The 14,121-nt window shown below is 36.5% G+C and overlaps 1 protein-coding gene and 1 pseudogene across 2 annotated transcripts; both read left to right on the forward strand.

The window, feature by feature from the left end:
- The first annotated feature begins 53 nt into the window (after positions 1–53).
- LOC147555305 (jasmonoyl--L-amino acid synthetase JAR4 pseudogene) lies at positions 54–4,480 on the forward strand (annotated as a pseudogene). Its single transcript, XR_015233541.1, has 2 exons — positions 54–324; positions 3,848–4,480. The product of XR_015233541.1 is annotated as a jasmonoyl--L-amino acid synthetase JAR4 pseudogene (transcript).
- A 4,275-nt stretch (positions 4,481–8,755) lies between these two features.
- LOC147555306 (uncharacterized) lies at positions 8,756–9,885 on the forward strand. Its single transcript, XM_086662825.1, has 2 exons — positions 8,756–9,347; positions 9,469–9,885. Exons 1-2 carry the CDS (start codon positions 8,853–8,855, stop codon positions 9,472–9,474), a joined length of 501 nt encoding a protein of 166 aa, XP_086518951.1. The 5' UTR covers positions 8,756–8,852; the 3' UTR covers positions 9,475–9,885.
- The last annotated feature ends 4,236 nt before the right edge of the window (positions 9,886–14,121 follow it).

The raw sequence follows: 14,121 nt of genomic DNA on the forward strand, positions 1-14,121 counted from the left end.
GGTGAAAAACCATATCAAGCTCCTTATGCTCGGGTGTCGTCTTTTGAAGATCCATGTACACAAATTTGGAGTATGCAAAAGCAAGCCCTAACTCCGGAATACTAGCGACTATCACGGAACCGCAGAAGGCAATTGTTTCTGGTTTTACCGATATGAGCTGGACTGAACAAATTCTGGAATCTTCGGAGAAGCATTATGGGAAGGAATCCTCGGAAGGTCTTTTAAAGTTGGGGAATAAGAACCGCAGCTCATCAACTGACCGTCATGTAGATTCAGATAAGATGAGCACTGGTGGTTCCTTGGCGGATGATGGTTCTGATGAAGGTACGTAAATCTCATCTCCAATTTAACCTCCGAGATGGAAGTCACTAAAAAACGTTTTCAAGCGGGAATTCATTTCGTTATCATCCTCCGGGGGGGGGGGGGGGGGGGGTTGACATTCAAGTAGAATGTGATTTTTCACTAATTATGACGATTTTTCATTTGTTCCAACTATTGGTTATTTTCAGTTAAAATTAGGATATTGTATTAGATGATAATTACTCCACAAATCATATTTTTTATCACTACGCGGCGAATATTTTCTTAAACTCCTAATATGATGCTAGATATGTAAAAAAAAGTCAAACATCTTTTTTACCACGAAGTGTCAAAGTGATAGTTTAAAATATACATTCTCGAGATCATTAATCAAATGATTACAAAATTAAAGTAATATACAATATTATATACATTGGTGGTAGTTAGAAGGTCATGTTTGCGAAAAATAACCTACCAAATATAAAGAGTTAATTCCTATTTGACCTCCTACTTTGTGACCAGCTTCCTATATGACCCTCTATTTTCTGTAAATTCAAATATAGCTCTATTTTTTGACGTAAATGTCCTAATTACCCTTCTTATAAATATTTTTTCAACATAAAATAAAAAAAGAACTTGAATTCCACCTCACTTCCCTCTCCACCACACATATCTCTCCACATCATCTCACTCTCTCTCCATCTCACCGCTCTCTCCAACTCACCTCTCTCTCTCTCCAACTCACCTCTCTCTCTCTCTCTCAAAGTCATTCCTCTTTTCTCCGACGAAGGTCGCCGGCCGGACAATTTTCCGACCGACGACCTTCTCCGGCGAAGAGGAACCCCCTTCGGTGGAGTTTTTAGAGAGAGAGAGAGAGATGAGAGTTTTGTTTTTTTTAAGGTCACCGGGAGGAAAATTTTCCGGTCGGCGACTTTCGTTGGAGAAGAGAGGAGTGACTTGGAGAGAGAGAGGGAGAGGTGGGTTAGAGAGATGAGTTGAAGAGAGAGAGAGAGAGAGGTGAGTTGGAGAGAGAGAGATGATGTGGAGAGATATGTGTGGTGGAGAGGGAAGTGAGGTGGAATTCAATTTTTTATTTTTTATTGTATGTTGAAAAAATATTTATAAGAAGGGTAATTAGAACATTTACATAAAAAATGGGCCATATTTGAATTTACAAAAAATAGGGGGCCATATAGGAAGCTGATTACAAAGTAGGGGACCAAATAGGGATTAACTCAAATATAAATGATCAATAGTAGCAATACTTTTTCTTCTTTTTTTTTTTTTTTGTTGAAAATTTAGTAGCAATACTTGATACATGCATGAATAGTTCAACATTAATATCGAAACTTTTATGCCACCTCATACAATTTCATGTGCCATTCCATTTCCAGTATGTTGCTGTACAAGTTACAACTATTGTAGAGTGAAACCCATAATAACCTAAAAAGTTTTTGAATGCAAGATTGATTGAAGGGACCTATGATGTAATCTTTAAGTATAAAGGACCAATCATGAAAACATAATAGGATGAATGCGCACCTAAGTAGAGTGCACTAAAAAAACTCATACATCTATTATATAAAACGCAAAGTTTTTTGCTGACTGGGACAAGTCGAAAGACAAATCTAGCCGTTCGTTGCGAATTTGATACAATCCCCACCCTTTGATCCATTACCCTCCCTAAAACATACAAATTTATTCACTCACTACATGCAAGAAAGTAAATTACACTCTAAATCTAGACCGTCTAAACTCCCCGGACTGGTTCAACGTTCAGATTAAAATAACTCTCCCTCTCTCCATGAACTACTACATGCAACGCCCAACCTCCTTAATGCAAGAAAGTAAATAAAAAATTTGTCCCATTAACTCTCTCAAACGCCAAACCCCTTAATGAGATTTTATTCTCATTCTCTCTCTCTTTGTTAAAGTTTTTCCCATTAACTCTCTCTGAAACGCCCAAACCCCTTAATGAGAATTCATTCCCATTCTCCCTCTCACTTTAAATTTGTCTACTTCCTTTCCCCTACCAAATCGATCCACCTTCTGGCAGTTTCTTTTGCAATTAAGGCGTGGCAATTCTTGTTGGATTTAGTCGCCATTGTGTCCCTTCTCTTCCCTTTATTCAATCCGGTTACGTTTGTGATGTAGATTTTCTCTTCTTCATTTGATGAATGCTTTGTAATTGGATTTGCAGGAAATTTTGTATTCTTAGTACCATTTGGAGCAAAGAAATCAGTCTACTTCAACCTTAACATCTTGCAGGCACACCTCTTTCATCTCTCTCCCTCTCTCTATTTAATTTATGAATGCAGTTATGATTTTTGTATGGATTGTTGACTGAAGTTCATCTAAAATTATCAATTTGTTCGAGGAATGCAGCTATTTGTTCGATTTATAATCATCAATCTGTTTTCCTTTGCTTGTGTTTTGATAGACCTATGATGAAGATTGAAAATTTGCCAAGTTATGAACCAAAAAGAAAATTTGGCATGTTTGAAACATGAAGATTCATTATTTGAAGCTGCACAAAATGTGTTCGATAAAATTCCTCAATGTAAGTTGATGTTGCTTCTGCTGCAGAACCAAGTCTTCATTCCAGTTTTTAGAATGCTTCTGCTCCAACAATTCCCACAATCAGATCAATCATCCATCTTCTCGTAAGACCTCAATTGGTGAGGCTCGATTCGAGGTAATATGATAATGTTATAAGGGATGGTCATAAGAAATAGTTCTCTTTTGCTTCCTTGTTGGTATTATTATGCGAATACTAATAATATGGCGCGTAGTTCGTTTGTCAACTCCATGAATCAACTCCAAGAAATAGGGAGGTTTAGACCCTTCAACAGAAGCAACGACATTATCTGCTCAATTGACAATGGTGTAGGTGTCTTGCCTACTACTTATCAATGTGGCACATAAACTCTGAAATCACTTTTCAACTTTTATTGTCGGGGTTATCTATAGTTTTGGAGTGACATCAACTTTCGCAGGTAAATAGATAAATAACATTTCGTTTGTTTATTTACCTTGATTTCCTGTTATATCTCTACCTAATTAATAATATTATGTTTTTATCGATATTTTATGTTTACATTAAGATGACTTTCGAAGAAATTAGGCGGAGTTTGGAGAACAATCTTATGATAGTGAAGGAAAACAAAATTTCACCTTTCTTATGATTGAAGTCAAAGTTAATGACATAAGTTTTAAATCTGAGGTAGAATTAAAAAAGGAATCTATCTTTATCACACTTACCGTCTATCGTTATCATCGTATCAAAGTTCTATGACCTATTCCAATTGAAAAAACAGAATCTTAACTAATACATAGCTGAAAATGGTTAAAAGAAAATATGGGTGGTTTAGGTGAAGTGAAATTATTGGTTACCGTTTATACATTACTGTTATATGAAAGCAAGTTCTTATTTTGATATCTTCGAATCAATTTTTGCATTTCAAAATTATAAGAGTATAATCATCATTTTCAATCGAAAAAAGTTATGTATAATCTGAACAATCTCAATTGTTGATTGAATATGCAGGATTGTATGGGTACATATTAGATGATATAGTGAAGGTAAAAGGGTTTCATAACTCAACACCTGAACTCCAGTTTGTATGCAGAAGAAGTCTGCTATTAACAATCAACATAGACAAGAACATGGAGAAAGATCTCCAATTAGCAGTAGAAATAGCAAGCAAACGATTAATGAAAGAAAAACTCGAACTTGTCGATTATAGTAGTCATGCTGACATGTCATTAGAGCCAGGCCACTACGTGATATTTTGGGAGTTAAATGCTGAGACAACGGACGATGAGGTATTAAGTGAATGTTGTAATAGTTTGGATAAGACATTTGAAGATGCGGGTTATATCGGGTCGAGAAAGGTGAAGACTATAGGACCGCTGGAGCTTAGAGTGCTTAAGAGAGGAACTTTCCAGAAGATTCTAGATCATTATCTTGGTCTAGGAGCAGCTGTTAGTCAATTCAGGACTCCAAGATTTGTTGAAACAACAAATAGTCCAGTGTTGCAGATTCTTTCTAGCAATGTTGCTAAGTTTGTATGCAGAAGAAGTCTGCTGAGTTTTATTTAGTTTGAAGCCATATCCTGTTCTTAATAAAATCTCTTTGTAGTCTTTGCTCCTTGGTATAATACCATTTGCTTATGAAAAAGACTTGGGTTATAAGTTCAAGTTTGCATCTTCCGAGCTGGTAAAGCTTTTAGTGAGGGATCATAAAGAATTAGCATCGAAGTGTAAAGGCTCTGATCCATCTGACCCAAGCTCTGCTATAAACATTTCGCATTATAAAGTTAGAGAGTATCCTTTTTAAATTATGTTTTCTTTGTTTTATTTTTATTTTTTGTAATTAGTTAACTGATTTCTAATTTCTTGGGCAATAACGTGTTTAGTGTTTGTGAAAATGTAGCAACGTCTTCCTTAATGAACATAACATTTGGGATACAGATTTCCTAACAAAGGTCGGGGAATGTATTGAAGAGATTCTAAAATAGAAAATGGTGAACCAGATTGCTCTCCCTTGTATATCATTTGGATATCATTGACATTGAGTGCCATCTTGGGGGAGGTTTTTTTTAGACGTTAGCCTTGATGCATATGTCAAAAGAATATAAAACTTGGGTAATTTGAGTTGTTGCTGAAATTGTTACATTGGTAATGGGTTTTAGTAAGTTTGAAATATTATTGTATCACTAAACTAATTTCGTCTAACTTTTTTTTATCATTGGTGGATCTTGAACTTGCGGCGTTGGTGGATGGATGTGTAGAATTGAAGGGTTCAGATGAGTTAAGACGAGAGAAATGTTTTTCCATTTAGGAATCTAACAACCGACTATCTATTTTTTTGGGAAATTTAAGTGCTAAACCTAAGCTTCTTTTTGAAGATTTGTTTCTTTTTCTTTTGTTAAATTATTAAGGAGTTTGTTTAGTGAAGGTGTTTAGCCTGTCTTTTTATTCGATACCTAATGTGATAAATGATATTATTTACCTGGAGTACAATAATTTGGAAATGATGCAATAGAAGTATTTTTTTTTACGAACTAAATGCAAAATAATGTACTAGCTAATTAGATAATGCACTCAACGAGATGTGCCGGGCCGAAATAAGGATTGTAATAGATTATGATTTATCTTAATTTTTTTGCACAACAAAAGAAAAACGAGATGTGCCGTGCCGGAGGCACGGGCTATACCTAGTTAATAAATAAAATACATCCCACCAACATGTCAGTTCCCGAGTAATTCCCCAACTTTGAATAAAAAAATTATTACGGAAATAGTTCAAACACGCATTTCGTACATACACAAGATCACACACGTTTTTCGCACACCCACAAAAAATTTCCACACTCTTTCCGTTTTCCAATTCGATCTAATCGTTTCCTACAAGCACAAACTTTAGGTTGAAAAAGTAATTTTTTGGATGTAAGTCAGGCTGGGATTGGAGTTGCTCTTATGTTGGGTCAAGCCCAACTTGCCATAAGAATCTCAGTCAAGCCCAACTTGCCATAAGAATCTTGGCATGAGTAAGAAGTTCTCTCGCCTTTAGGCCTGACTCTAGGACCATAGGTCACACAACGCAGAGAAAAGACATAGTGGTCCATCATATCCCAATTAAGCAAGTGGGAATATAGAAGACATGGTGCATTGTAAGAGTGAAGTATGAATTCAAAAGTGAATTGTATCGAATTCAATATGATGTATGCATAAGTTTTACATAGATACTATGTACATAATTGGAAGTGCAAACATATTACTTAAATATTGATAAAATATACTGTAATTATTTAGAAAGCTTAATATATACAAGTAGTAGTAACCGTTGGATCCAGACACATGCACCGTTCGATTGCTTTCAATCCTTTGAGATAATTCTCCTTCCCGATTGTTCTTTGATCCAATATATAATTTCAACATATATTGCAATAATATACAAATACTAGGATATAGCCCGTGCTCGTAGGGCACGGAAATTTCTATACTTATGTTATACAAAATTATCAAATATTTTGATCGTATACAAATATTGAAGTAATAAAAATATATTTAAAATAATAACCGAGATTATATTGAGTTGTTTGAAGGGAGAAAAGAGGAAAGAGAGAAAAAGAGTTAGAGAATTTGTGGGGAGTGGGTAGTTATTCTAACTTTTACACTGTTATCTTTTAAAAACCCGCTAAGTAGGGGACGATATTTGGGAGAAAATATCTAGATAAGATTTATAATAAATTTAGGCATATAGTAATATATTTAACTATATTAAAATTTGGAGATGTACGAGCTAGAAGCCCGTACAGAGCTCCTTCAACTCTTACAACTTACTTTATAAGTTCTTCAATTCAATCTCTAATTTGCTTCTCTTGTGCTTCCTATGCTTCTTCTCCCACATCTTATCTCTATTTATACTAAAGATAGAGCATACTAGTAAAGACTAGAGAATTCCACATTGGGACTTACAAAGAGTTAATATAATTTTTGGACTAATCTTTTTAGTCAAACTTCTCTAGATTATTCTTCTCTAGATATTTCTACTTTAGAGAAGACTCCATCAAAATATTTCTCCCAATACAAAGAGTTACATAGGAAATTACAAATTACTAATTTCCAACACCCCTTCTTAATTTGTAATTTTTATCGAGTTCTTGAATTTTTGAAAAGTCTTGTAGCACCATTTTCTGCAATAATCTTCTTTGGATGATGGTTTTCTCCTTCTGATTTCATTTCAGATCAAAACTATTAACTCAATATTGTTTGCATTTGCTCGTTGCAGCTGGAAGCATATTTTTAAATGAGCAATAAGACTTTTGTAATATCTTCCTTAGGACATCCTTGAAGGAATTAAGAATCACTATTTTTTCTCCATAATCTCCATAAAAAGAATTAATATCTCACTTTTCGTTTCCCAACTGGTGTGCTCAAACGACAACTTTGGTCGTATTTTCATGCAGATGCTTTACTTTTTTTTGTTGATACGAGCTTGATCAATTTTAGATTCAGAGGCTCTTCACAACCTATTGAACTTGATCACTTTGGTTCAGAGGTTCTGAATTTAATTGCTTTAACTCAACCATGCTTTTTGGGTCTTCTTTTTGTTGATATTTTTTGCTAATTTTTTTGTCTCTCCTTCTTAAGAGATTCTCTCATTCACACCACCAGGTGGACAAACCCTTTCTTTGGGTAGTCACTTTTTTCCTTGCTCTCTCTTTGTTTCTTTTTTCTTCTTTGTGGGAATACTATACATTAAGTGTTTTTGTTTGCCAATAGTGAGGAATTCATCGCCTTTTTTCCGTTGCATTTTCCTCCTTCTTTCTTCCTTTCTAATATGGAGATACACCAACACCCATTTTTCAATTTCCAATTAACCTTGGATGAATATTTGTGTAGGACTCAACATTGAACCTTCGGCTCTGATACCACTTGTAGGGGACGATATTTGGGAGAAAATATCTAGATAAGATTTATAATAAATTTAGGCATATAGTAATATATTTAACTATATTAAAATTAGGAGATGTACGAGCTAGAAGCCCGTACAGAGCTCCTTCAACTCTTACAACTTACTTTATAAGTTCTTCAATTCAATCTCTAATTTGCTTCTCTTGTGCTTCCTATGCTTCTTCTCCCACATCTTATCTCTATTTATATTAAAGATAGAGCATACTAGTAAAACTAGAGAATTCCACATTGGGACTTACAAAGAGTTAATATAATTTTTGGACTAATCTTTTTAGTCAAACTTCTCTAGATTATTCTTCTCTAGATATTTCTACTTTAGAGAAGACTCCATCAAAATATTCCTCCCAATACAAAGAGTTACATAGGAAATTACAAATTACAAATTTCCAACAAAAGAAGGGTCGTGATTTAAAAAAGAAAATTGGACGACCGAGATTTATAAATCAAAGTTATGGCATGACATGAAAATCTATGTCATTTGTTATATAGATAATATATGTGTATACATGATTTGTATATTGCAGTATTCTTTAGTTCATATAATATAATATGATAAGAATATCCTAATGACAATATTATTCCAATAATGTTTGAAGAAATTCTTTTTAAAACTTTCTTTTCTCTTACATCGAGATAACCATTGTACTTAAATCTAGAAATCATGCTGTGAACTTCACCACTTGTACCCAAAAACCTTTTTCTTCCTTGGGTGAAAAACTTGGGTCAACAAAGGTGGACTAACATGGATTAAAACTCCTAATGTTTAATGCTAATATGTTTAAATAGTGTTTTAGCATCACATGGTCAAGTTGAAGATGGTTTATGTATAAATAAAACACACTTGGGGGTTAATTAGTTTAAGATATAAACAAGTTGAAATACAATGACAGATTGGTAACCAGCTGTGAATTATTCCTTTCCTCAAGAGGGTGTTAGGTTACTTAAGTAAGTCTATAAATATGGTTAAGAAGTTGTAGTATTATCATTATTCTAGCTCCTGTTTTCTGTTGTGAGACTGTTTTTGTGTAGTAGTATTCTTCTTTCTTTCTATATCTACCAGTAGCAAGAAAATGGTTATGGTGAAAATGATGATGACTAAGGGTGTAATGGTTGCGCTCTGTGCATTACTACTTTTTCTCCAAACGAGTGGTGCAGCTCGTGTAGTTAGAGGGGTGCCCGTCCCGGTTGCTAACAATGCAGTTGTTGCAGGCAGACCCGTTGTACCAGTTTCTAACAATGTAGTTGTTGCAGGCAGGCCCGTCGTACCTGTTGGTAACAATGCAGTCGTAGACCCCGTTGCACCAGTTGCTAACAATGAAGTCGTAGACCCCGTTGCACCTGTTGCTAACAATGCAGTTGTTGCAGGCAGACCAGTCGTACCCGTTGGTAACAATGCAGTTGTAGCTGGTAGACCCGTCGTACCCGTTGCTAACAATGCAGTCGTTGCAAGAAGACCTGTCGTACCAGTTGGTAACAATGCAGTCGTAGCTGGCAGACCCGTCGTACCCGTTGCTAACAATGCAGTCGTTGCAGGCAGACCTGTCGTACCAGTTGTTAACAATGCAGTTGTTTCAAGTAGACCTGTAGTACCCGTTGCTAACAATGTAGTTGTTGCTGGCAGACCCGTCGTACCTGTTGCTAACAATGAAGTCGTAGACCCCGTTGCACCTGTCGCTAACAATGCAGTTGTAGTTGGCAGACCCGTCGTACCCGTTGCTAACAATGCAGTCGTTGCAGACAGACCTGTCGTACCAGTTGGTAACAATGCAGTTGGAGGGAAAACACGCTCGCCCTACAAAACTACTGCAGTTGTTGGAAGCAAAGTACGAATGGCCGGACCCTCTCCTCACTATGGATATTTTATACCCATTGGAGGAAAAGCACGACCAGCCAAATCTCCTAACCCTGGATATTTTGTGCCTATTGGACACTAACTTTCTTAGGGTTCTCCCTGGCGCGCCTTTGTGATCGTGGTTGGTTCTTGTGGTCTTAGTTGTAATAATAGTTCTGTACTTTCAGCTTGGCTCTTTTGTTTCTTGATTTAGCAATGTTATTTTTTTCCCCAACTCTGCAAGTCTTTGTTTCAATAAATGATCATTATACTGGTCCGTTTTCTATCATAACTGCAACGGCACAGAAAAGTTACATGAAATCAATAACATGATTAAGATAAATAAGGCAAGCTGATAATTTGTACAATGTCATTTATAACCCTAAAAAGCAAATCTTTCATCAATATAACAAGTCCACTTCAATAACAACAACAAGAAACGCAAAATTTCAGAATCAATTCCTAAGGTCTATAAGATGAAGATTTCAGAACAAAGTTTAAGAGAGTTCTAAAAACTACTCTAAATTTCACAATAAACTTTGAAGAAACGAGACTCGATCTTCTGGGTCAGTTATCGCCATCCAAACAACTCTATAATCTTTACCTTGACAAAAGGATTTGAGAGCTGTGGTATATACTTGTCTTGGAAGATCATGACTTACTCTCAATTCATTCAAAGACTTGATACATTCTTCAACGGAAGGTCCCATATCAACTCGATCTTTAATAATAACACGCATGAGATCTCGAATTTCATTCATGACAGAATCGTCGCAAACAGTTTTCTTGAGTCGTTTTTCTCGTCCTTGAACACCAATATCACTTGTAGCTCCTACTTCCGAAACAGAAATACTGGGTATAGAAGGATATATATCCTCGACATTTGGAGTTTGAATGAAATCTATAGTTGATACATAAGTTGACTTCGAGCTATATGTTGGGTCGATAAGGATGTCGTTTCTCTGAGGACCATTTGCATCATTCTCAGCCATTTGTACACCCTCAAATAGGGTTTTAAGTTTGTCCGCGAATTGCAAACGCTTTTTCCGAAATTGACTTGCATCTGGAACATTCTGATATGAAAAACAAAATAACTTCCTCAATTCTATATTGGTAATATTTGTTTTCGTTCAAGTTTCTCAACTAATATTGGGAGATTTGTTGTTTGAACCTTATTTCCTGTAATTGACTTGTTGTTTGGACCAAATTTTTTCAGTGTTTCACTTTGGACTCCCTTCTGACAGAATATTTCGGGAATATTCTGTCTCTAAAGTCATACCTAAAAAGTTTCCACTTTACCCTTACATAATCGATACTACGATTTGGACCCCCTAATTTATTTAGCTCATCTTCTTCTTTAATTTAAACTCATCTTCTTCCTCCAAATAGTTGAAAGTGATTATAAGGTTAGTACTGGTACTGTTTCAACCTCAACAGTGTCAACTGTTGCAGACTCACGTAGTTGAGTTGTCATGGTTGATGACATAGCTAGGATCATCATTTCAGTGCCTTATATCACCATTCAAAAGTGCATATTTCACTGTCACATACTCACAGTTCACATCCCACAAATTCAAGCTATTCCTTTTAAGCTGGTGAACAAAATTCAATCAGCTAGGGTCATCGTTTTAGTCCAATAAAAACCCCCAAATTGGTATTGGAATGACAAAATTAATCAATTAACACACCCTAATTTCTACCGAGAACATAACTCCATGAATAAACTCGGAATGAAATAGCCACATAATCGAGAAATAAAATTGAAGAAGAGGGAAGAAATAGCTACTGCGAGGGGCAGAATCACGGGTCAAGAAGTCAGCGGGACCAGGCCGTTGACCGGAAGTCAGACCTTCGTCTGATAATATTTGTATGGGCACCGACGACGTTTTTGAGCTTAACCTGTGACAAGAGGCAAAAACACATGTGACCGTGAGGTCTTTGGGAGACACCGGAATGGTGCTTGCCAAAGGAACTCCGACGGTCAAGTCAGTAAACTTGACGAATAATAAATATGAATTGTAAACCCGAGTTTGAGTTATTGAGTTAATTATGTTATCTGAGGAAGACGATTGTTGGGAGAGAATGTGATACAATCGGGTGTATGCTTGCCTAATTCTTTGATCGTCCAGTGAGATAAAATACTTGCACCCTTTGGCCGTTATGAGTGAGAAAGGTCAGTCGTCCTCCCTGATAAAATAGTTGACAGGAGAGAGAAAGATAGGTCACTCTTCCTTAATCGAGTGATCCTCATGAGAGAGAAAGATAGGTCGCTCTTCCTTGGTTGAGTGATCGTCAAGAGAGAGAAATATAGGTCGCTCTTCCTTAATCGAGTGATCGTCATGAGAGAGAAAGATAGGTGGCTCTTCCTTGGTCGAGTGATCGTCAAGAGAGAGAAAAATCGGTCGCTCTTCCTTAATCGAATGATCGTCAAGAGAAAGAAAGATAGGTCGCTCTTCCTTGGTTGAGAGTTCGTCAGGAAAGAGAAAGATAGGTCGCTCTTCCTTGGTCGAATGATAGTTAGGAGAGAGAAAGATAGGTCGCTCTTTCTTGATCGAGTGATCGTCAGGAGAGAGATGATGATAATAGCAGTCGTAGATTGCTTGCAAGAGGTTTGGATGATCGGTGTGAGAGGGAAACTAAGTGGTCAGTTGATTGCGGGTGAATTGGATGGTTTAGTTGATCAGCAGCTGATCCTTATATAGTATTTCGTGGTCCAATGTCCCTTTTGGTCAACTGTCACCTGGTGGTGAATTGTCGTCTTGAATGTGGTAACGCATGGACGTGAATGCGGATATCATAACTCCCGTCCAACTGATATATTGATGATATTCTTGACCACTTGTTATCTTGAATAACAGTAACGCCTCAACGGGCATATGCTTAGGAAATAACAACCGACCTGTTTGAGCAGGGCTGACCTCTTTATCAAGGGCTCCAAGGCTGACCTCTTTGAGTAGGGCCGACCTCTTAACTTAATGTGAGTGTATGTTCTCGTTGCTCCGGGTATCCGAAGATGAATGAGTCAGACCCATCTGCCATTTAGTTTATGGGCTTGATTACCTCGTTGGCCCACTAATCGTGGAATTCTAGGGGCGCTCTTGATGGCGGATTCTGGCCCTACAACTACGAAGAAGAACTCAACTGACGACATTGCCGTAAAAAAGTGTAAAGTCTAATTTTCGAGAGAGAGTGATTTTTCAATTTACAGTTAGGGAAAGTTAATGATATGATAATTAATGCATGAAATCAAACTTTATCATCTTGACTAGGGTCGTTCATCGGTGAGAAAGGATCGACTTTGAGGAAGCAAGTAAGTGTAGATCTCACAAAAATGAGTAATTGGAAGGGGAAGTTATTAATGGTGAATTATGAATGAAGATAACTTTTTTGGTTTTAGGTAAATAAAGAAGGGTAAATCGTCCAAAGTAATTTGGAACTGTTATATTTAACATTTTTTCGGAAAAAAGAGTCTAAAATGCAACACTAAAAAAGGGAGTCCAAACAACAAATCAATTATAGAAAAGGGAGTCCAAACAGCAAATCTCCCACTAAACTTTCTATAAAAGATAATCACATACTAGGTTTGGGCGAGAAGATTTACCTCAATAAAATCAACCCATCTTTCTTCTGACCAATTGAATGTATGAGTTAAAGCGTTGTACACATCATGTTTATTCTTGGTGTTATTGTTGTGTGCAAAATAACTACAACCGAACACTCTAAGATGATCAATAGGGGTGGGGTTCCGAGAAGAACCTCACGAGGGGACTTAACATTCAAAATAGTAGTCGGAATTTTATTAATTAGATAGATAGCCGTAAGAACACACTACAAAAGACCATTTTTGAGCCCAAAACGCAACAACTTATGAGGCCCGAGACAACAACTTTAGAGTGCAAACAACAACCCAAAACAAGGATGACACAAAGCCCTTGTGGGCTAGGTTGCCTTGTGCATAAGATTTGGATTCCATTGTGCTAACTCTTTGGCCCCACCCAAGGAGTGCTCTAGATAAGCTTGGAGATATGTTGGAAGGTTTCAAGAGTACTCTAAAGTATTGTAGAGAATTCTTAAGAAGGTTCCAAGCCATTGGATGTTAGGCACATGGCTTACTCTTAGACATCTATTTCGTAAGCTTACTATTATAAATAGGAGATGATCCTCTCATTTGTAACCAACCAAATTGGGAATCAAGAAATTTACTGTCGGGTTTGAGTGATTTGGGAAGTGTACCCAAACTTGTAAACTTGTTCATAAGCAATAAAGCTTAAAGTTCCTTCTAATAGTCTTGAGCATTCTTGGAGCTTACCTTTCTTGAATTAACTTTACTGTTAGAGCTCGCTTATTAGTCCAAGTTACATAGGCATATAAGAGTGAAAGACTTAAATTTGTGCTAAGAGCATCTCCAATGCAACACTCAACTCACAAAACTCAATTTGACACATAGGACTACTTGAGTTTTTGACAAAAAACCCTCTCCAATGCAACACTCAACTAGAGTCTCAATA

This window comes from Eschscholzia californica, unplaced genomic scaffold (genome assembly GCF_041429995.1).
Source record: "Eschscholzia californica isolate CP2 unplaced genomic scaffold, dmEscCali1.0.p SCAF_2, whole genome shotgun sequence".
Classification (NCBI taxonomy): Eukaryota; Viridiplantae; Streptophyta; class Magnoliopsida; order Ranunculales; family Papaveraceae; genus Eschscholzia; species Eschscholzia californica.

What these genes read in the sequence shown, in the direction of transcription:
- LOC147555306 (XM_086662825.1), top strand. Translation starts at nt 8,853, where the DNA reads ATGGTTATGGTGAAAATGATGATGACTAAGGGTGTAATGGTTGCGCTC.